This window comes from Oncorhynchus keta, chromosome 15 (assembly GCF_023373465.1).
Source record: "Oncorhynchus keta strain PuntledgeMale-10-30-2019 chromosome 15, Oket_V2, whole genome shotgun sequence".
NCBI lineage: Eukaryota > Metazoa > Chordata > Actinopteri > Salmoniformes > Salmonidae > Oncorhynchus > Oncorhynchus keta.
The window spans coordinates 19,182,523-19,203,996 of record NC_068435.1 but is presented as its reverse complement, the minus strand read 5'-3'; the positions used below and the strand labels follow the sequence as shown (position 1 = coordinate 19,203,996).

Here is a 21,474-nt window from a genome sequence, read left to right as displayed (position 1 = left end):
GTGATCCCCCCTCTCTCTCCCGTATCCCCCCCTCTCTCTCCCGTATCCCCCCTCTCTCTCCCCAGATCCCTCTCTCTCCCGTGATCCCCTCTCTCTCATCCGTATCCCCTCTCACCCAGATCCCTCTCTCTCTCTCCCCCAGTATCCCCTCTCTCTCTCCTGTCAGCTCCCTCTCTCTCTCCTGTATCCCCTCTCTCTCTCTCTCGCCTATCCCTCTCTCTCTCTCTCCCAGATATCCCTCTTCTCTCTCTCCCAGATCCCCTCTCTCTCTCTCTCCCGTATCCCTCTTCACCCGTATCCCTCTCTCTCTCCCAGATCCCCTCTCTCTCTCTCTCTCTCGCCTAGATCCCTCTCTCTCTCTCCTGTATCCCTCTCTCTCTCTCTCCTGTATCCCTCTCTCTCTCTCTCTCCTGTATCCCCTCTCTCTCTCTCTGTCCATCCCCCTCTCTCTCTCCTGTATCCTCTCTCTCTCTCTCTCTCTCTCTGTGATCCCCTCTCTCTCTCTCCTGTATCCCCTCTCTCTCTCCTGTGTCCCTCTTCTCTCTCCCGTGTCCCCTCTCTCTCTCCCGCGTTTGCCCCTCTTCTCTCCCGTGTCCCCTTCTCTCTCTCTCTCCCCTGTCCCCCTCTCTCTCTCCCGTGATCCCTCTCTCTCTCCCCGATGATCCCCTTTCTCTCTCTCCCAGATCCCCGCGCTCTCTCTCCTCCCAGTATCCCCGCTCTCTCTCTCTCTTCCGAGATCCTGCCCGTGATTCCTCTCTCTCTCTCTCCCTCTCCTCAGATCCTCTCTCCCTCTCCCCGTCGCTCTCTCTTCTCTCTCTCCTGTGATTCCCTCTCTCTCTCTCTCCCAGTATCCCCTCTGCTCTCTCTCTCCCAGTATCCCCCTCTCTCTCCCGTATCCCTCCCCTCCCGTCTCCCCGTGTCCTCTCTCTCTCTCCCCGTGTCCCCGTCTTCTCTCTCCCCCAGATGTCCCCGCTCTCTCTCTCCCGTATCCCCTCTCTCCTTTCTCCCGTGATTCATTCTTCTCTCTCTCCCCTATCCCTCTCTCTCTCCCCTCTCCCTCTCCCTATCCCCTCTCTCCCTATCCCCTCTCTCTCTCTCTCTCCCGTATACCCTCTCTCTCTCTCTCTCCCCGTGATCCCCTCTCTCTCTCCGCCAGATCCCCCCTCTCTCTCCTGTAGACTCCCTCGCTCTCCCCGTATCCCTCTCTCTCCCGCATCCCCTCTCTCTCACCTTCAGTATCCCTCTCTCTCTCTCTCTCACCCAGATCCCTCTCTCTCTCACCCGTATCCCTCTCTCTCTCCCGTATCCCCCTCTCTCTCCTGCATCCCCTCTCCTGTATCCCTCTCTTCTCTCTCTCCCAGTGTCCCCTCTCTCTCTCTCTCCTCAGTATCCCTCTCTCTCTCTCTCTCCCAGTGTCTCCCTCTCTCTCTCCTGTGTCCCCTCTTCTCTCCTGCGTCCCCGTCTCTTCTTCCTCCTGTGTCCCCGCTTCTCTCTCTCCTGTACCCCTCTCTCTCCTTTCTCCCGTATCCATTCCTCTCTCTCTCCCGTATCCCCTCTCTCTCTCTCTCCCGTATCCCCTCTCTCTCTCTCCCCCTATCCCCTCTCTCTCTCTCTCCGTGATTCTCTCTCTCTCTCTTCTCCCGTATTCTCCCTCTCTCTCTCTCCCTCCCGTATCCTCTCCTCTCTCTCTCTCTCTCTCTCTCTCTCCCGTATCCCCTCTCTCTCTCTCTCTCTCTCTCTCCTGTCTCCCCAGCTCTCTCTCTCTCTCTCTCTCTCCCGTAGATTCCCCTCTCTCTCTCTCTCTCTCTCCGCTCTCTCTCTCTCTCCCGTATCCCCTCTCTCCCGTCTCCCCGTAGATCCCTCTCTCTCTCCCAGATCCCCTTGTCTCTCTCTCCCAGATTCCCTCTCTCTCGCTCCCGTATCCCCTCTCTCCCGTGATCCCCTCTTCTCTCCCAGTATCCTCTCTCTCTCTCCCCCAGATCCCTCTCTCTCTCTCCTCCCCGATCCCCTCTCTCTCCTCGTATCCTCTCTCTCCCGTATATCCCCTCTCCGTCTCCCTCTCTCTCTCTCTCCCGTATCCCCCTCTCTCTCCTCTCCCAGTATCCCCTCTCTCTCTCTCTCCTCCGTAGATCCCCGCTCTCTCTCTCCTGTGATCCCCCTCTTCTCTCTCTCCCAGATCCCCTCTCTCTCTCACCCAGTATCCCCTCTCTCTCACCCGTATCCCCTCTCTTCTCCTGTATCCCTCTCTCTCCCTAGTATCCCTCTTCTCCTGTATCCCCTCTCTCTCTCCTGTATCCCCTCTCTCTCTCTCCTGTATCCCTCTCTCCTCCTGTATCCCCTCTCTCTCTCTCTCTCCTGTATCCCCTCTCTCCTGTATCCCCTCTCTCTCTCTCCTGTGTCCCTCTCTCTCTCTCTCTCTCCCGTGTCCCCGCTCTCTCTCCCTGTCCCCGCTCTCTCTCCCGTATCCCTCTCTCTCTCCTCTCTCCCGTATCCATTCTTCTCTCTCTCCCGATCCCTCTCTCTCTCTCGCCTATCCCCCTCTCTCTCTCTCGCTATCCCTCCCTCTCTCCCTATCCCCTCTCTCTCTCTCTCTCCTGTATCCCCTCTTCTCTCTCTCTCTCTCTCTCGCTCTCTCTCTCTCTCTCTCTCTCTCTCCTGTATCCTCTCTCTCTCTCTCCTGTATCCCCGCTCTCTCTCTCCCGTCTCTCTCGCTCTCTCTCCTGTATCCCCTCTCTCTCTCTCTCCCGTATCCCCTCTCTCTCTCTCTCCTGTATCCCTCTCTCTCCTGTATCCCCCTCTCTCCTGTATCTCTCTTTCCTTTCTCCTGTATCCACTCTCTCTCCCGTATCCCCTCTCTCTCTCTACCCACCCCCCCCACCCACCCCCACCCAACCCCTCTCTCTCTCCCCAGATCCCCTCTCTCTCTCTCCCGTATCCCCTCTCTCTCTCCTGTATCCTCTCTCTCTCTCTCCCTATCCCTCTCTCTCCCCTATCCCTCTCTCTCTCCCCCAGATCCCCCCTTCTCTCTCCTCAGATCCCCTCTCTCCTCAGATCCCCCCTTTCTCTCTCCCAGATCCCCCTCTCTCTCCCGTATCCCCCTCTCTCCCGATCCCCTCTCTCCCTCTCTCCCAGATTCCCACTTCTTCTCCCAGATCCCATTTTCTCTCCCGTATCCCCCATTTCTCTCCCCAGATCCCCACTTTCTCTCTCCCGTATCCCTTTCTCTCCCGTGATCCCCCTTTCTCTCCCGTATCCCCTCTCTCTCTCTCTCTCCGTGATCCCCCTCTCTCTCTCCTGTCTCCTCTCGTCTCCCTCTCTCTCTCCCGTGTGCCTCTCTCTCTCTCTCTCTCCTGTGATCCCCTCTCTCTCTCTCTCTCCCCTAGATCCCCTCTCTCTCTCTCCCGTATCCCTCTCTCTCTCCCCTATCCCCTCTCTCTCTCTCCCCTATCCCCCTCTCTCTCTCCCGTGATCCCCTTTCTCTCCCCGTGCCCCTTTCTCTCCGTGATCCCCTCTCTCTCTCTCCTTCCGGACTCCCCTCTCTCTCTCCCGTCTCCCCGCGCTCTCTGCCCGTGATCCCCTCTCTCTCTCTCTTCCGTCTCCCCTCTCGCTCTCTCTCTCTCTCTCTCCCGTGATCCTCTCTCTCTCTCCGTATCCTCTCTCTCTCTCCCGTAGATCCCCTCTCTCTCTCTCTCTCTCAGCTCTCCCGTGCTCTCCCTCTCTCTCTCTCCCGTATCCCCTCTCTCTCTCTCTCTCTCTCAGATCCCCTCTCTCTCTCTCTCAGATATCCCTCTCTCTCTCCCGTATTCCCTCTCCCTCTCCCCTCTCCCCTCTCCCCTCTCCTCTATCCCCTCTCTCTCCCCCTATCCCTCTCTCTCTCCCCTATCCCCTCTCTCTCCCCTATCCCCTTTCTCTCCCAGTATCCCCCCCTTTTCTCTCCTGCAGATCCCTCCTCTCTCTCCCGTCTCCCTGCTCTCTCCTCTCTCTCTCTCTCTCTCTCTCCCCCAGATCCTCTCTCTCTCTCTCTCCAGATCCTCTCTCTCTCTCTCTCCCCAGATCCCCTCTCTCTCTCTCGTATCCCCTCTCTCTCTCTCAGATCCCCTCTCTCTCTCTCTCCTCAGTATCCCCTCTCTCTCTCTCTCTCCCGTATCCCCTCTCTCTCTCTCCCGTATCCCTCTCTCTCTTCTCTCTCCTCCCGTATCCCCTCTCTCTCTCTCCTCAGATCTCCTCTCTCTCTCTCTCCCGTATCCCTCTCTCTCTCTCTCTCCCGTGATCCCCTCTCTCTCTCTCTCTCTCCCGTATCCCCTCTCTCTCTCTCTCCCGTATCCCCCTCTCTCTCTCCCGTATCCCCTCTCTCTCTCTCTCCCGTATCCCCTCTCTTCTCTCCCGTGATCCCCTCGCTCTCTCTCTCTCTCTCCCAGATCCTCTCTCTCTCCTGTATCCCCTCTCTCTCTCTCTCTCTCTCCTGTATCCCTCTCTCTCTCTCTCTCTCCTGTATCCCCTCTCTCTCTCTCTCGTGTATCCCTCTCTCTCTCTCTCTCTCTCTCTCTCCCGTATTCTCTCTCTCTCTCTCTCTCTCTCCCAGTATTCTCTCTCTCTCTCTCTCTCTCTCTCTCTCCCGTGATTCTCTCTCTCTCTCTCTCTCTCTCTCCCGTCTCTCCCCAGATCTCTCTCTCTCTCTCTCTCTCCCCGTAGCTCCTCTCTCTCTTCTCTCTCTCTCCTCAGATCTCCTCTCTCTCCCGTATCCTCTCTCTCCCGTATCCCCCTCTCTCTCTCTCTCCCAGATCCCCTCTGTCTCTCTCTCTCTCCCCGAGATCCTCTCTCTCCCGTATCCTCTCTTCTCTCCCAGATCCTCTCTCTCTCTCCCCCAGATCCTCTCTCTCTCTCCCCCAGATCCTCTCTCTCTCCTCGATATCCTCCTCTCTCTCCGTCAGACTCCTCTCTCTCTCCCGTATCCCTCTCTCTCTCTCTCCCGTATATCCTCTCTCTCTCCAGATCCCCTCTCTCTCTCTCTCCTCCCAGATCCTCTCTCTCTCTCCCTGTGATCCCCTCTCCTCTCTCTCTCCCAGATTCCTCGCTCTCTCTCTCTCCCGTATCTCTCTCTCTCTCTCCGTATCCTCTCTCTCTCTCAGATCCTCTCTCTCTCTCTCTCCGTATCCCTCTCTCTCTCTCTCCCAGATCCCTCTCTCTCTCTCCCCCAGATCCTCTCTCTCTCTCTCCTGAGATCCTCTCTCTCTCTCTCAGATCCTCTCTCTCTCTCCGATCCCTCTCTCTCTCTCTCTCTGTATCCTCTCTCTCTCTCTCTCTCTCCCCGTATCCCCTCTCTCTCCCGTATCCTCTCTCTCTCTCCTAGATCCTCTCTCTCCGTATCTCTCTCTCTCAGATCCTCTCTCTCTCTCTCTCTCTCTCTCTCAGACTCTCTCTCTCTCCCTAGTATCCCTCTTTCTCTCTCCCGTAGACTCCTCTCTCTCCTCGTATCCCTCTGCTCTCTCTCTCCCGTATCCCCTCTCTCTCTCTCTCTCTCCCGTATCCCCTCTCTCTCTCTCCCCTATCCCCTCTCTCTCTCCAATCCCTCTCTCTCCCTCCCAGATCCCCTCTCTCCTCCCATCCCTCTCTTCTCTCCCCTATCCTCTCTCTCCCTATCCTCTCTCTCTCTCCAGTATCCCCTTTCTTCCTGTATCCCCCTTTTCTCTCCCGGATTCCTCTCTCTCTCTCCCAGATTCCTCTCTCTCTCTCCCAGATTCTCTCTCTCCATCCCCTCTCTCTATCTCTCCTGAATCCCCTCTCTCTCTCCTGTTTCCCCTCTCTCCCCCTATCCCCTCTCTCTCTCTCTCTCTCCTTTATCCGCTCGCTCTCGCTCTCCTGTATCCTCTGTGTCGCTCTGGCTGTGTCCTCGCTCTCTCTTCTGCTGTAGTGGCCGTACTACTCTGTCATGCTGCTAACTACTCTGTACTACTACTCTGGTGCTCAATACTCTGTCTGTACTACTAACTACTCCGGTTGCTTCCCTCTGTCTCCGTACCCGTTACGGTCCCCTATGTCTGCATGCTAACTGCGTATGCCGCTGAACTCTCTCTCCCCTATCCCCTCTCTCTCCTCGTATCCCCCATTTCTCTCCAGTATCCCCCTTTCTCTCCCGGATCCCCCTCTCTCTCTCCCGGATCCCCTCTCTCTCTCTCCTCACGATCCCTCTCTCTCTCTCCCGTATCCCTCTCTCTCCCTATCCCCTCTCTCTCTCCCCTTATCCCTCTCTCTCTCCCGTATCCCCCCTTTCTCTCCCGTATCCCCCATTTCTCTCCCGTATCCCCTTTCTCTCCCATCCCTCTCTCTCTCTCTCCCCCAGATCCCCTCTCTCTCTCCTCCCAGAATCCTCTCTCTCTCTCCCGCATCCTCTCTCTTCTCTCCTGAGATCCCCTCTCTCTCTCTCTCTCTCTCTCTCCCAGTATCCCCTCTCTCTCCCATATCCCCTCTCTCTCTCTCTCCTGTATCCTCTCTCTCTCTCCTGCATCCCCTCTCTCTCCAGTATCCTCTCTCTCTCCAGATCCTCTCTCTCTCTCTCTCTCTCTCTCCCATATTCTCTCTCTCTCTCTCTCTCCTCTCCCTCTCTCTCCCCAGATCCTCTCTCTCCCAGATCCTCTCTCTCCCGTATCCTCTCTCCCCTATCCCAGATCCTCTCTCTTCTCCCGTATTCCTCTCTCTCTCTCTCCAGATCCCTCTCTCTCTCTCTCCCGTATCCCCTCTCTCTCCTCCAGATTCCCTCTCTCTCCCTCCCGTATCTCTTTCTCCTCCCCATCCCCTCTCTCTCTCCCCATCCCCTCTCTCTCTCCCTATCCCCTCCTCTTCTCCCCGTATCCCCCTTTCTCTCCCGTATCCCCCCATTTCTCTCCCGATCCCCTCTTTCTCTCCCAGATTCCCTCTCTCTCTCTCCCGTATCCCCTCTCTCTCCTATATCCCCTCTCTCTCCTGTATCCCCTCTCTCTCTCTCCTGTATCCCCCTCTCTCCTGTATCCCCTTCCTTTCTCCTGTATCCCCCCCTCTCTCTCCCGTATCCCCTCTCTCTCTCTCCAGTTTCCCTCTCTCTCCCGTCTCCCCTCTCTCTCTCCCCCAGATCCCTCTCTCTCTCTCCCGCCAGATCCCCTCTCTCTCTCTCTCTCCCCGTATCCCTCTCTCTCTCGCCTATCCCCTCTCTCTCTCTCTCTCCTATCCCCTCTCTCCCCTATCCCCCTTTCTCTCCCAGATATCCCCCTTCTCTCTCTCCCGGATCCCCTCTCTCTCTCTCCCCCGTATCCCCTCTCTCTCCCGTATCCCCTTTCTCTCCCTAGATCCCCTCTCTCTCCCGTATCTCTACTTCTCCCAGATCCCCTCATCTCTCTCTCCTGTATTCCCCATTTCTCTCCCCCAGATCCCCCCATTTCCTCTCCCCGTATCCCCCTTCTCTCCCAGATCCCTCTCTCTCTCTCTCTCTCTCCCAGATCCCCTCTCTCTCTCCCCCAGATCCCCTCTCTCTCTCTCCCGTATCCCCTCTCTCTCCCCCCTATCCCTCTCTCTCCCCTATCCCCTCTCTCTCTCCCTATCCCTCTCTCCCCTATCCCCCTTTTCTCTCCCCGCTAGATCCCTTTCTCTCCCGTATCCCCCTTTCTCTCCCGGATTCCCTCTCTCTCTCTCTCTCTTCCGATCCCCTCTCTCTCTCTCTCTCTCTCTCCCGTATCCTCTCTCTCTCTCTCCCGTATCCTCTCTTCTCTCTCCCGTATCCTCTCTCTCTTCTCTCTCTCCCGTATCCCTCTCTCTCTCTCTCTCCCCAGATCCCTCTCTCCCCCGATCCCTCTCTCTCTCTCTCTCTCTCTCCCGTGATCCCCTCTCTCCTCTCTCTCTCTCTCCCAGATCCTCCTCTCTCTCTCTCTCAGATCCCTCTCTCTCTCCCGTATTCCTCGCTCTCTCTCCCGAGATCCTCTCTCTCCCCTATCCCCGCTCCTCTCTCTATCCCTCTCTCTCTCCCCTATCCCTTCTCTCTCCCCTATCCCCTCTCTTCTCCCCTATCCCCTTTCTCTCCCGTGATCCCCCTTTCTCTCCCGTAGATCCCTCTCTCTCTCTCCCTCTCCTCTGCTCTCTCTCTCTCTCTCCCGTATCCTCTCTCTCCTCAGATCCCCTCTCTCTTCTCTCGATCCCTCTCTCTCTCTCTCTCGTATCCCCTCTCTCTCTCTCTCCCTGATCCCTCTCTCTCTCTCTCCTCAGATCCCCTCTTCTCTCTCTCCCAGATCCCCTCTCTCTCTCTCTCCCGTATCCCTCTCTCTCTCTCTCTCCCAGATCCTCTCTCTCTCTCTCCTGTATCCCTCTCTCTCTCTCCAGATCCCTCTCTCTCTCTCTCCTGTATCCCCTCTCTCTCTCCTCCGTATCCCTCTCTCTCTCTCCTGTATCCCCTCTCTCTCTCCTGTATCCTCTCTCTCTCTCTCTCTCTCTCGTATCCCTCTCTCTCTCTCCTGTATCCCCTCTCTCTCTCTCTCTCCCGTGATCCCCTCTCCTCTCTCTTCTCCCGTATCCTCTCTCTCTCCCCTATCTCTCTCCCGTATCCTCTCTCTCCCCTATCCTCCTCTTTCTCTCCCGGATCCCCTTTCTCTCCCGTGATCCCCTTTCTCTCCCGGATCCTCTCCGATCTCTCTCTCTCTCTCTCCCAGATCCCCTCTCTCTCTCTCTCTTCCTCTCTCTCTGTCCCTCAGATCTCTTCTTCTCTCTTCCCATCCTCTCTCTCTCTCTCCCAGATCCTCTCTCTCTCTCCCCGTGATCCTCTTCTTCTCTTTTCTCTCTCTCCCAGTATCCCCTCTCTCTCTCTCTCCCATGATTCCCTCTCTCTGTCTCTCTCTCTCCCGTGATCCCCTCTCTCTCTCTCTCTCTCAGATCCTCTCTCTCTCTCGTCTCAGATTCCCTCTCTTCTCTCCCAGATTCTCTCTCTCTCTCTCCCTATCCCCTCTCTCTCTCCCCCTATCCCCTCTCTCTCCCTATCCCCTCTCTCTCCCCTATCCCCTCTCTCCCGTATCCCCTCTCTCTCCCCTATCCCCTTTCTCCCAGTATCCCCCTTTCTCTCCCGAGATCCCTCTCTCTCTCTCTCCCAGATCCTCTCTCTCTCTCTCTCTCTCTCCTCCAGATCCCTCTCTCTACTCTCTCCAGATCTCTCTCTCTCCTCAGATCCCTCTCTCTCTCGTATCCCCTCTCTCTCTCTCTCTCCCAGATCCCTCTCTTCTCTCTCTCCCAGATCCCTCTCTCTCTCTCTCCTCAGATCCCTCTCTCTCTCTCTCTCCCGTATCCCTCTCTCTCTCTCTCTCCTGTATCCCCTCTCTCTCTCTCTCTCTCTCGTATCTCCCTCTCTCTCTCTCCTGTATCCCTCTCTCTCCTGTATCCCTCTCTCTCTCTCCCCAGATCCTCTCTCTCTCTCTCCTGTATCCTCTCTCTCTCTCTCTCTCTCTCTCTCTCTCTCCAGTATCCTCTCTCTCTCTCTCTCTCTCCCGTATTCTCTCTCTCTCTCTCTCTCTCTCCCGTATTCTCTCTCTCTCTCTCTCTCTCAGTATCTCTCTCTCTCTCATCTCTCCCTTTCTCTCTCTCTCTCTCTCTCTGATCTCTCTCTCTCTCTCTCTCTCCCTGATTCCTCTCTCTCTCTCTCTGCTCCTCGTATCTCCTCTCCTCGTATCCTCTCTCTCCCGTATCCCCTCTCTCTCTCTCCCGTATCCCCTTGATCTCTCTCTCCCGTATCCTCTCTCTTCCTGATCCTTCTCTCTCCCGTGATCCTCTCTCTCTCTCTCCAGATCCTCTCTCTCTCTCCCGTGATCCTCTCTCTCTCTCTCCCAGATCCTCTCTCTCTCCCCGTATCCTCTCTCTCCCGTATATCTCTCTCTCCCGTATCCCCTCTCTCTCTCTCTCCCGTAGATCCCTCTCTCTCTCTCTCTCCTCGTATCCCCTCTCTCTCTCTCTCTCTCCAGTATCCCGCTCTCTCTCTCTCCCGTGATCCCCTCTCTCTCTCTCTCTCCCAGATCCCCTCTCTCTCCCTCTCTCCCGTATCCCCTCTTCTCTCCCTCTCTCTCCTGTATCCCCTCTCTCCCTGATCCCGTCTCTCTCTCTCCCGTATCCCCTCTCTCTCTCCCAGATCCTCTCCCGATTCTCTCTCTCTCTCCCGATCCTCTCTCTCTCTGACTCTCCTGATCCTTTCTCTCTCTCCCAGATCCTCTCTCTCTCTCTCTCTCCCAGATCCTCTCTCTCCTCGATCCTCTTCTCCCGTATCCCCTCTCTCTCCCGTATCCCTCTCTCTCTCCGTAGATCCCCTCTCTCTTCTCCCCTCAGATCCCTCTCTTCTCTCTCTCCCGTATCCTCTCTCTCTCTCTCCCATATATCCTATCGCTCTGTGTCTCCCCGTATATCCTCGCTCTCTCATAGGTCTCTCTCCCGTGATCCCCTCTCTCTCCCAGATCCCCTCTCTCTCTCTCTCCTGTATCCCTCTCTATCTCTCTCTCTCCTGTATCCCCTCTCTCTCTCCTGTATCCTCTCTCTCTCTCCTGTATCCTCTCTCTCTCTCTCTCTCTCTCTCTCTCTCCCGTATTCTCTCTCTCTCTCTCTCTCTCTCTCCCTGTATCTCCTCTCTCTCCCGTATCCTCTCTCTCCCAGATCCTCTCTCTCCGTATCCTCTCTCTCCCCCGCATCCCGTATCCTCTCTCTCCCGTATCCCCCTCTCTCTCTCTCCCGTATCCCCTCTCTCTCTCTCCCCCGTATCCCCTCTCTCTCTCCCGTATCCTCTCTCTCCCGTATCCCCTCTCTCTCTCCCGTATCCCCCCTCTCTCCCCCGTATTCCCCTCTCTCTCTTCTCCCGTATCCCCTCTCGCTCTCTCTCCCCGTATTCCTCTCTCTCTCCCGTATCCTCTCGCTCTCTCCCGTATCCCTCTCTCTCTCCCTCTCCTCTCTCTCTCTCCCTGTATCCTCTCTCTCTCTCTCTCTCTCCTGTATCCTCTATCTCTCTCTCTCCTCCTGTATCCTCTCTCTCTCTCTCTCTCTCTCTCTCTCTCTCTCCTGTATCCTCTCTCTCTCTCTCTCTCTCTCTCTCTCCTGTATCCTGCCTCCTCTCTCTCTCTCTCCTGTATCCTCTCTCTCTCTCTCTCTCTCTCTCTCTCTCTCTCTCTCCTGTATCCTCTCTCTCTCTCTCTCTCTCTCTCTCTCCTGTATCCTCTCTCTCTCTCTCTCTCTCTCTCTCTCTCTCCTGTATCTCTCTCTCTCTCTCTCTCTCTCTCTCCTGTATCCTCTCTCTCTCTCTCTCTCTCTCTCTCTCTCCTGTATCCCCTCTCTCTCTCTCTCTCTCTCTCCTGTATCCCCTCTCTCTCTCTCTCTCTCTCTCTCTCCTGTATCCCTCTCTCTCCCTCTCTCTCCTGTATCCCCTCTCTCTCTCTCTCCCCTATCCCCCCCCTCTCTCTCTCCCGTATCCCCCCTCTCTCTCTCTCCCGTATCCCTCTCTCTCTCTCCCGTATCCCCTCTCTCTCTCTCCCGTATCCCTCTCTCTCTCCCTCCCGTTTCCCCTCTCTCTCTCTCTCCCCGATCCCCTCTCTCTCTCTCTCCCCTCTCTCTCTCCTCTCTCTCTCCCGTATCCCCCTCTCTCTCCCCGTATCCCCCTCTCTCTCTCCCCCGTATCCCCTCTCTCTCTCCCCGTATCCCCCTCTCTCTCTCCCGTATCCCCCTCTCTCTCTCCCCGTATCCCCCCTCTCTCCCGTATCCCCCTCTCCTCCCGTATCCCCCCTCTCTCTCTCCCGTATCCCCTCTCTCTCTCTCCTGTATCCCCTCTCTCTCTCTCTCTCTCTCTCTGCCGTATCCCCCTCTCTCTCTCCTGTATCCCCTCTCTCTCTGCCGTATCCCCCTCTCTCTCTGCCGTATCCCCCCTCTCTCTCCCGTATCCCCTCTCTCTCTCCCGTATCCCCTCTCTCTCCCGTATCCCCCTCTCTCCCGTATCCCCCTCTCTCCTGTATCCTCTCTCTCTCTCTCTCCCATATCCCCCCTCTCTCTCTCCCGTATCCCCTCTCTCTCTCTCCCTGTATCCCCTCTCTCTCTCCTGTATCCCTCTCTCTCTCTCTCCTGTATCCCCTTTCTCTCTCTCCTGTATCCCTTTCTCTCTCTCTCCTGTATCCCCTCTCTCTCTCCCGTATCCCCTCTCTCTCTCTCCCGTATCCCCTCTCTCTCTCCCCGATCCCCTCTCTTCTCTCTCTCCCATTATCCCCTCTCTCTCTCCCAGTATCCCCTCTCTCTCTCTCTCCTGTATCCCCTCTCTCTCCTGTATCCCCCCCTCTCTCTCTCCCGTATCCCCCTCTCTCTCTCCCGTATCCCCCTCTCTCTCCCGTATCCCCTCTCTCTCCCTCCCCTCTCTCTCTCCCGTATCCCTCTCTCTCTGCCGTATCCCCTCTCTCTCTCTCCGTATCCCCTCTCTCTCTCCCGTATCCCCCTCTCTCCCGTATCCCCCTCTCTCCCGTATCCCCCCTCTCTCTCCTGTATCCCCCTCTCTCTCTCGTATCCCCCTCTCTCTCTCTCCGTATCCTCTCTCTCTCTCCTGTATCCCCTCTCTCTCCTGTATCCCTCTCTCTCCTGTATTCCTCTCTCTCTCCCGTATCCCCCTCTCTCTCTCCCAGATCCCCCTCTCTCTCTCCCGTATATCCTCGCTCTCTCTCTCTCCCGTATCCCCTCTCTCTCTCTCTCCCGTATCCCCTCTCTCTCTCTCTCCCGTATCCCCTCTCTCTCTCTCTCCCGTATCCCCCCTCTCTCTCTCTCTCCCGTATCCCCCTTTCTCTCTCTCTCCCGTATCCCCCCTCTCTCTCTCTCTCCCGTATCCCCCTCTCTCTCTCTCTCCCGTATCCCCCTCTCTCTCTCCCGCATCCCCCTTTCTCTCCCGTCTCCCCACTCTCTCCTTGTCTTCCTTGTCTCCCCTTTCTCTCCTTGTCTTCCTTGTCTCCCCTCTCTCACCTCTCTCTCCCGTATCCCCTCTCTCTCCCGTCTCCTCTAGCGCGCTCTCCTGTCGATCTCTGTCTCTGCGTGTGTACTAATACCTCTCTCTGTTCTAGGTATTACCCGCACCACTATGCCCCCTTCCTGTCAGATGTGCGGAACATAGCCCATCTGAAGTTGACCTTTGACATGGGCAAGCCTTTTATGCCCTTCCAGCAGCTGCTGGGAGTCCTGCCTTCTGCCAGCAAAGACCTGCTGCCCCAGAGCTATAGGGTAACAGACCGACAGACACGCGCGCACATAGCAGCATTGTGGGGACCTATGACACACACACAGTTCTGATACCTGTATTTTGTTCTTTGTGCAGCACCTGATGACATCAGAGAGTTCTAGCATCATTGAGTATTACCCTCTGGACTTCAAGACAGACCTTAATGGGAAACAACAGGAGTGGGAGGCTGTGGTGCTCATCCCCTTCATTGACGAGGTACGTAGACACACACACACACACATAAATATAAGTAAATTACATACTTCATACATGTCTTTGTCTTATTTTGCTTATTTGCGCGTTTCCTTTCCAGAGATGTTTGCTTGCTGCGATGGAGCCTTATAACGATCACATGACCAAGGCTGAGAAGGCCCGTAACCGCCACACACAGTGTGCTGTGTACAGCTACCACGCTGAGCTAGACTACCCCTCCACCTCCACCCTGCCTGACCTGTTCCCCAACATCATGCACTGCCATGTCAGGTGAGACACGCCCCCACACACTCACAGTTATACACACGCACATTCCATGAGGCTAACATGTGATGTGATGTGTTTGGTGGTTTCCAGAGTGACACCGGTTCCCATGGACGCGTGGCACGTGTCGTTGAGCCACGTGGGGCGCAGCATCAACAGCAGCCAGCTCTACTTCTGTGGCTTCCCCACCTTAAAGCACATCAGACACAAGGTACCACAGACAGACTACAATTCGCTACAGTAATAGCTAGACTCGTTTGATGATATTCCTGTGACAAATTGCAAAGTGTGTGGTGTTTCATGAAACTTGTTCTCTACAATACCTTGCTACAACAAGGGACTACTTTGTTTGAACGTTTGATCATGTCACTGTAAAGAGACGCCGTTTCTGTGGAAACGTTTGGTCTTATTGATCTGAATGGCCGTTGTTCAGTCAGGTGTTCTGCAACACAACACTCTAAAAGTGTTTAGTTTTGTCTCGTCTTACGTCAGATGTTGTACCTGAACCTGGCCTCAGCTTCACATTCCAGCTCAGGCTTCATCCATGTTATGAAGATGGATATTGATTCTGCACCTGCCGCTTACTCAAAGCCGGGCCTGTAACTGTTCGTGTCGGAGTGGTCGAACAGCGAGCTCCTCGTTGAGACCATCTGTCCCTGGGCCATTCACTGCCACATCAAAATGAAACAAAGTTATCCTGCTTCTTCAGCGGGCTATGTTGGGAAATGGGCTGTTAGAGGTGCTGTCTTTCTTACGTATATCGTTTGTCATCTTTGGTGTGCCTATCAATGCACAAGCCCCCCGTCCTATTACAAAAATAATTGTATTAAGTCATACAAAACTTTTACTGCTTATTGAAGTTTCAAATGCATCCTTTCATTACTAAATGTGTGGAGTGAAAAGTGTAGTGTCAACAGTTATCCTGGGTTGACCAAAGTTAGTTCGCTAACTGTTTTATCACGGCTGCCATTTACACCCCAATATTGAGAAAGATGATTGTTTTTTCCCCAATCTTAGAGTCGGAATACTTTGTATGTTTCATCTGTAGATGTTTCATGTGTGTCTTCTGTCTCTATAGTTCTATAAGAAGAAGCACGGGGTGGTGGTGTTCCAGCAGAGCAGCCGAGGAGAGAACATGATGCTGGAGATCACACCTAGCAAGGAGGAACCTGTGAGTGAAGACAGTCTGGTTTCTATGAAGAGTCAAAGACGGTTAGATATACAGTATGTGTCTGGAGCAGAAGTAGTAGATATTGTTTTTCAACCCCCCTCCCTTTCTCCCCCCCCCATTTCAGGTGTGTGACAATGTGGCCTCTCTGGTCCTGGGTCGGTCTGTGTTTGTCAACTGGCCCCACCTAGAGGAGGCCAGGGTGGTAGCAGTGTCTGACGGGGAGAGCAAGTAAGAGCCACACAGTTCTGGTCATGTCTAATGAGGGCTGAACTACAGTACTAAACCTGAACTGTCCCTCAACCAAACACCTCTGGCTCTGCCCTTTCTTCACTTCTCATTAGACTATGACTTTGAAGTACACGAGTTGTCAATATTCATCAATATCTGTCTCCTACTTCCAACCCTCCTTTCCCCTACATTTTCTCTCTCCTCTTTCCCTCCATCACTCACCCGTCCCCCTCAGGTTCTTCCTGGAGGAGCCGGCAGGGATGCAGAAGCTGTACGACAGGGACTCTCCTCCCCCCACTAAGGTCACCTACCTCGGTGACAAGGAACAGAAGGACTGGGTTAAGGACGTACAGGGCATCACTGAGCAGTAAGCATCTATTTGCCATCAAAGTGGACCAGTTTTTCAGTGAGGTCTTGTGCATGTTTGATTTCTGCACTCTCTCTGGTAGAAGTTCCATCCTATGAGTCTTATTACATTTTTAAAAACATTTTTCACCAAGAAGACTCATTTTGGTCAGAAGACCTCTTCCTCTAGGGAGACGTGTGTTTTGCCTGACTGCTCTCCCTACCATAATACCTCTGTTCTCTCTCCTCCCACCTGTCTCCCCTCTCAGTTTCGGTAAGCGTAAGGGCATTACGGTGAATGAGACGGCGGTGGTTTTGTATACCCAGCTGCTGACAGGCAGGAAGTATGTACCTGGGCAGAGTGGACAGGTGCACCTGGAGAAACAGTGGTCCAAGCAGTTACTGCCCTTCCCCTACCAGACCATCGTCAAGGTAAGCACAGGTGCGTACACACACAGGAAGACCTCACACACACGCTTGAGCTGGGCGTTATAGACGACAAAATCCATACTGTGATAAATTGCCAGAATTGGTGCGATAAGAATAAATAAAACGGTAACTTTAAACATTAATGTTGGAATTATCCTTTAAATAATACTACTACTAGTTTGATTGTTGTAGCCGTCAATTGTCCCATAAAAATCACCCTTAACCTTTCTCTGGTATAGGCTGCTTATCGTAATGAACAATATCAGGAAAATGCCTACGATAAGGATGTCTCACACACACAACTCTCTCTCCCTCAGGACATCAAAGCCTTTGACTCGTCGTCCACTCGCTTCAAGACCCTGGAGGAGCTGTTTCCCCCGACGACCACGGTTTTCATGGTGGGGAACCCCTACTACGGTGCCATGGGAGAGGTCGGTACAACTTTCTGTTTCCTGTCTCTACTTTTGTGCCAGTTGTTGTTGTTTTCCATTACCCTTTCCTCCTCTTAAAAACAACAGTCCCGACGAAGCTAAATGTGTGGAGTCATGAAATGAGTATCTGTGAGAAGCCTTTAATGCTTTTCCCTTTGGTCACACAGGTGCAGGAGTCCAGTGATGTCATCAAAGAGGGACGGGTGCGGGTGGTGTTCACGGTGCCCTGTGAACCACCGATGGAATCCTTAATACAGAACCAGCATGTAAGTCATTCTCAAAACAACACCTCTCTCACACTCCTCCCCTGCCTCACCACATTACTAAACATTCTCCCTTCCCAAGCTCACCCTCCTTTCTGTCTGTCTGTCTGTCTGTAGAAATACTGTGTGAAGTACAGTCCAGGCTACGTTCTGGCCTCACGCCTCGGCATCACCGGCTACCTCGTCTCCAGATTCTCTGGCAGCATCTTCGTCGGCAGAGGATCCAAGAAAAAGTGAGAGAACAAATTTCAAATGACAGCCTATTCTCTATTTGATTCCCTACTGTTGATCATATAGGTTGGTTTGTTTGTGTCTAATAAACCAGGTTTCTCTCCCTCCGTGTCTTCTGTTCTCTCTCTGTTTCTCCTGTTCTCCCTCTGTTTCTCCTGTTCTCTCTCTGTTTCTCCTGTTCTCCCTCTGTTTCTCCTGTTCTCCCTCTGTTTCTCCTGTTCTCCCTCTGTTTCTCCTGTTCTCCCTCTGTTTCTCCTGTTCTCCCTCTGTTTCTCCTGTTCTCCCTCTGTTTCTCCTGTTCTCCCTCTGTTTCTCCTGTTCTCCCTCTGTTTCTCCTGTTCTCCCTCTGTTTCTCCTGTTCTCCCTCTGTTTCTCCTGTTCTCCCTCTGTTTCTCCTGTTCTCCCTCTGTTTCTCCTGTTCTCCCTCTGTTTCTCCTGTTCTCCCTCTGTTTCTCCTGTTCTCCCTCTGTTTCTCCTGTTCTCCCTCTGTTTCTCCTGTTCTCCCTCTGTTTCTCCTGTTCTCTCTCTGTTTCTCCTGTTCTCTCTCTGTTTCTCCTGTTCTCTCTCTGTTTCTCCTGTTCTCCCTCTGTTTCTCCTGTTCTCCCTCTGTTTCTCCTGTTCTCCCTCTGTTTCTCCTGTTCTCCCTCTGTTTCTCCTGTTCTCTCTCTGTTTCTCCTGTTCTCCCTCCGTGTCTTCTGTTCTCCCTCTGTTTCTCCTGTTCTCCCTCTGTTTCTCCTGTTCTCTCTCTGTTTCTCCTGTTCTCTCTCTGTTTCTCCTGTTCTCCCTCTGTTTCTCCTGTTCTCCCTCTGTTTCTCCTGTTCTCTCTCTGTTTCTCCTGTTCTCTCTCTGTTTCTCCTGTTCTCTCTCTGTTTCTCCTGTTCTCTCTCTGTTTCTCCTGTTCTCTCTCTGTTTCTCCTGTTCTCCCTCTGTTTCTCCTGTTCTCCCTCTGTTTCTCCTGTTCTCTCTCTGTTTCTCCTGTTCTCTCTCTGTTTCTCCTGTTCTCTCTCTGTTTCTCCTGTTCTCTCTCTGTTTCTCCTGTTCTCTCTCTGTTTCTCCTGTTCTCTCTCTGTTTCTCCTGTTCTCCCTCTGTTTCTCCTGTTCTCCCTCTGTTTCTCCTGTTCTCTCTCTGTTTCTCCTGTTCTCCCTCTGTTTCTCCTGTTCTCTCTCTGTTTCTCCTGTTCTCCCTCTGTTTCTCCTGTTCTCCCTCCGTGTCTCCTGTTCTCCCTCCGTGTCTCCTGTTCTCAAACCGTGTCTCCTGTTCTCAAACCGTGTCTCCTGTTCTCCCTCTGTTTCTCCTGTTCTCCCTCTGTTTCTCCTGTTCTCCCTCCCTCCACAGTCCCCATGGGGAGCAGAAGGCTAACGTGGGTCTGAACCTGAAGTTCAATAAGAAGAATGAGGAGGTGCCAGGTTACACCAAGAGAACCGAGAAGGAGTGGCTCTATTCTGTCGCTGTGGAGGATCTGATGGCTGAGTACTTGGATAGGTGTGTGTGAAACAGCATTGTGCATGTTATTATTAGTGTGTGTGTGTAACCTGCCTTGTGTGTCTCCTGTAGGTTCTCTGAGGTGTTTGACCTGGTGTCCAGGAACAGTCACGACGATGTCTTCTACGAGGACGACATCTGGCCCGGAGTGGACCAAAACGGGTATACATGTTCATGCATTTAACATTCATCATTTCCACTGTCATATAGTCATAACAGGTAAACTTGCAACACTTACACTTAATACTTACATTCAGATGTTCTTAAACACTCATAGAAAACACTAGGAGTAAGTTGGTGTGTAACGATGAAGTAGATTATAACAGTTATAGTAATAATGAGGGTAGTGGTGGTGATGGTAGTGGTGGTGATGATTTTCCGGCAGGGCGGAGAGGGTGAAGGAGATCACTTCCTGGTTGAAGACACACCCAGTCGCCGACATCGCCCGGGTGTCATGTGACCTGCAGATCCTGGACACGGCCATCGTGGAGCAGATCGAGGAGGAGGTGGCTAAGGTAACTAGGGGCTGTCAATCATTTATCGGTCTTCCCTCGGCTCTGTCACCAATATTCTCTGTCAATCATTTATCAAGCTGCCTTCACTCATGCCAAACATACCCTCGTAAAACTGACTATCCTACCGATCCTTGACTTTGGCGATGTAATTTACAAAACAGCCTCCAATACTCTACTCAGCAAATTGGATGCAGTCTATCACAGTGCCATCCATTTTGTCACCAAAGCCCCATATACTACCCACCACTGCGACCTATATGCTCTTATTGGCTGGCCCTCGCTTCATATTCGTCGTCAAACCCACTGGCTCCAGGTCATCTACAATTCTTTGCTAGGTAAATCCCCGCCTTATCTCTGGTCACCATAGCAGCACCTACTCGTAGCACGCTCTCCAGCAGGCATATTTCACTGGTCACACCCATAGCCAATTCCTCCTTCTGCCCCCTTTCCTTCCAGTTCTCTGCTGCCAATGACTGGAACGAATTGCAAAAATCACTGAAGCTGGAGACCTATATCTCCCTCACTAACTTTAAGCATCAGCAGTCAGAGCAGCTCACAGATCACTGTACCTGTACATAGCCCATCTGTAAATAGCCCATCCAACTACCTCATCCCCATACTGTTATTTATTTTTTTGCTCCTTTGCACCCCGGTATCTCTACTTGCACACTCATCTTCTGCACATCTATCACTCCAGTGTTGACGCTAAATTGTATTTATTTCGCCACTATTGCTTATTTATTGTCTTACCTCCCCCATCTTACTAGATTTGCACACACTGTATATAGATTTTTCTATTATTGTTATTGACTGTACGTTTGTTTATATGTAACTCTGTGTTGGTGTTTGTGTCGCACTGCTTTATATTGGCCAGGTCGCAGTTGCAAATGAGAACTTGTTCTCAACTGGCCTACCTGGTTGAATAAAGGTGAAATAAGAAAATAAAAATCTGTCTACTCTTCCTCCGTTTTTCTATGTATCCATCACCTCTACCCTGGTTTATTTGTCTGAATAAGGCAGATGGATAGACACACTACTCAACAAGCCCTTCCTTCACTGTCAATGATTCATTGACTTTCTTTTGTTAGTGTTCCTGTAGTCCCTCTTACCTCCCTCTGTTTCTCAGGTCAAGAAGAGCAGCAAGAAAGTGCGTGTGACCGTGAAGCCACATTTACTCTTCAGGGTGAGGAATGTCTTTACCTGTGTGTGGAGAGGAAAATCTAATACTTTGTCTGTGTCATATAGTGGGTGACAAGGACATTAAAACCTCCATATTGGTCCAACACACACAACTTCTCTGAATCCTGTAGTGTGTGTCTCTCCAGCCCTTAGAGCAGCAGCATGGTGTGGTCCCTGACCCGGATGCAGAGTACCACCTGTTTGACCGGGTGGTCAACGTCAGAGAGAGCTTCTCTGTCCCCCTCGGCCTCAGAGGAACCATCATCGGCATCAAGGGAGGTGAGTGGTCACACCCACTGTCTGTTACGTCTCTCTCTCATATACAACACACCCACTGTCTGTTACGTCCCTCTCACTCATAAACACAAACACACGACCACCCTCTGGTCTTTGAACTGTCTCTAAACCGATGTTAACCTCTCTCCCGTGGCAGCTGATCGGGAGGCTGAGATCTTGTATGAGGTTGTGTTTGATGAAGAGTTTGCTGGGGGACTTACTATCAGGTACAGTCTGTCTGTGTTTCATTGTTTCACGTAGGTCTATGTTAAGTGTTTCAGGCCTTGACTCAAAACATTTTCTTTTAGGTTATGTGTTTTATATGCCAAGTACCTGTGTTTTCTGACCGTGGTCTGTTGTCTCACTTGACTGTTCTGGGTGACTGTATTCTGCCTGACCGTGGTCTGTTGTCTGATCTGACTGTTGTTCTGGGTGATAGTATTCTGCCTAGGTGTGGTCTGTTGTCTGATCTGACTGTTGTTCTGGGTGACTGTATTCTCCTGACCGTGGTCTGTTGGGTGACTGTTGTTCTGGGTGACTGTATTCTGCCTGACCATGGTCTGTTGGGTGACTGTATTCTGATCTGACTGGTCTGTTGGGTGACTGTATTCTGCCTGACCGTGGTCTGTTGTCTGATCTGACTGTTGTTCTGGGTGACTGTATTCTGCCTGACCGTGGTCTGTTGTGACTGATCTGACTGTTGTTCTGTTGGGTGACTGTATTCTGCCTGACCGTGGTCTGTTGTCTGATCTGACTGTTGTTCTGGGTGACTGTATTCTGCCTGACCGTGGTCTGTTGGGACTGTGACTGTATTCTCCCTGACTGTGGTCTGTTGTCTGATCTGACTGTTGTTCTGGGTGATAGTATTCTGCCTAGGTGTGGTCTGTTGTCTGATCTGACTGTTGTTCTGGGTGATAGTATTCTGCCTAGGTGTGGTCTGTTGTCTGATCTGACTGTTGTTCTGGGTGACTGTATTCTGCCTGACCGTGGTCTGTTGGGTGACTGTATTCTGCCTGACCGTGGTCTGTTGGGTGACTGTATTCTCCCTGACTGTGGTCTGTTGTCTGATCTGACTGTTGTTCTGGGTGATAGTATTCTGCCTAGGTGTGGTCTGATCTGACTGTTGTTCTGGGTGACTGTATTCTGCCTAGGTGCGGTCTGATATGACTGTTGTTCTGGGTGACTGTATTCTGCCTGACCGTGGTCTGTTGTCTGATCTGA

General features: G+C 52.9%; 1 protein-coding gene across 5 annotated transcripts in view; it reads left to right on the top strand.

Moving 5' to 3' along the window:
* xrn1 (5'-3' exoribonuclease 1) overlaps nucleotides 1–21,474 on the top strand; it is a 69,831-nt gene that overhangs the window by 36,612 nt on the left and 11,745 nt on the right. For all 5 annotated transcript variants that reach the window (XM_052463568.1, XM_052463570.1, XM_052463567.1 and 2 more), the window contains exons 13-29: nucleotides 13,071–13,227; nucleotides 13,322–13,441; nucleotides 13,539–13,708; nucleotides 13,796–13,913; nucleotides 14,781–14,873; nucleotides 14,998–15,101; nucleotides 15,337–15,468; nucleotides 15,716–15,878; nucleotides 16,193–16,306; nucleotides 16,474–16,572; nucleotides 16,687–16,802; nucleotides 18,137–18,283; nucleotides 18,356–18,445; nucleotides 18,669–18,798; nucleotides 19,925–19,981; nucleotides 20,124–20,256; nucleotides 20,411–20,480. In XM_052463568.1, coding sequence (XP_052319528.1) covers nucleotides 13,071–13,227; nucleotides 13,322–13,441; nucleotides 13,539–13,708; nucleotides 13,796–13,913; nucleotides 14,781–14,873; nucleotides 14,998–15,101; nucleotides 15,337–15,468; nucleotides 15,716–15,878; nucleotides 16,193–16,306; nucleotides 16,474–16,572; nucleotides 16,687–16,802; nucleotides 18,137–18,283; nucleotides 18,356–18,445; nucleotides 18,669–18,798; nucleotides 19,925–19,981; nucleotides 20,124–20,256; nucleotides 20,411–20,480 — 2,013 coding nt within the window. The remainder of the gene's footprint in view (nucleotides 1–13,070; nucleotides 13,228–13,321; nucleotides 13,442–13,538; nucleotides 13,709–13,795; nucleotides 13,914–14,780; nucleotides 14,874–14,997; nucleotides 15,102–15,336; nucleotides 15,469–15,715; nucleotides 15,879–16,192; nucleotides 16,307–16,473; nucleotides 16,573–16,686; nucleotides 16,803–18,136; nucleotides 18,284–18,355; nucleotides 18,446–18,668; nucleotides 18,799–19,924; nucleotides 19,982–20,123; nucleotides 20,257–20,410; nucleotides 20,481–21,474) is intronic.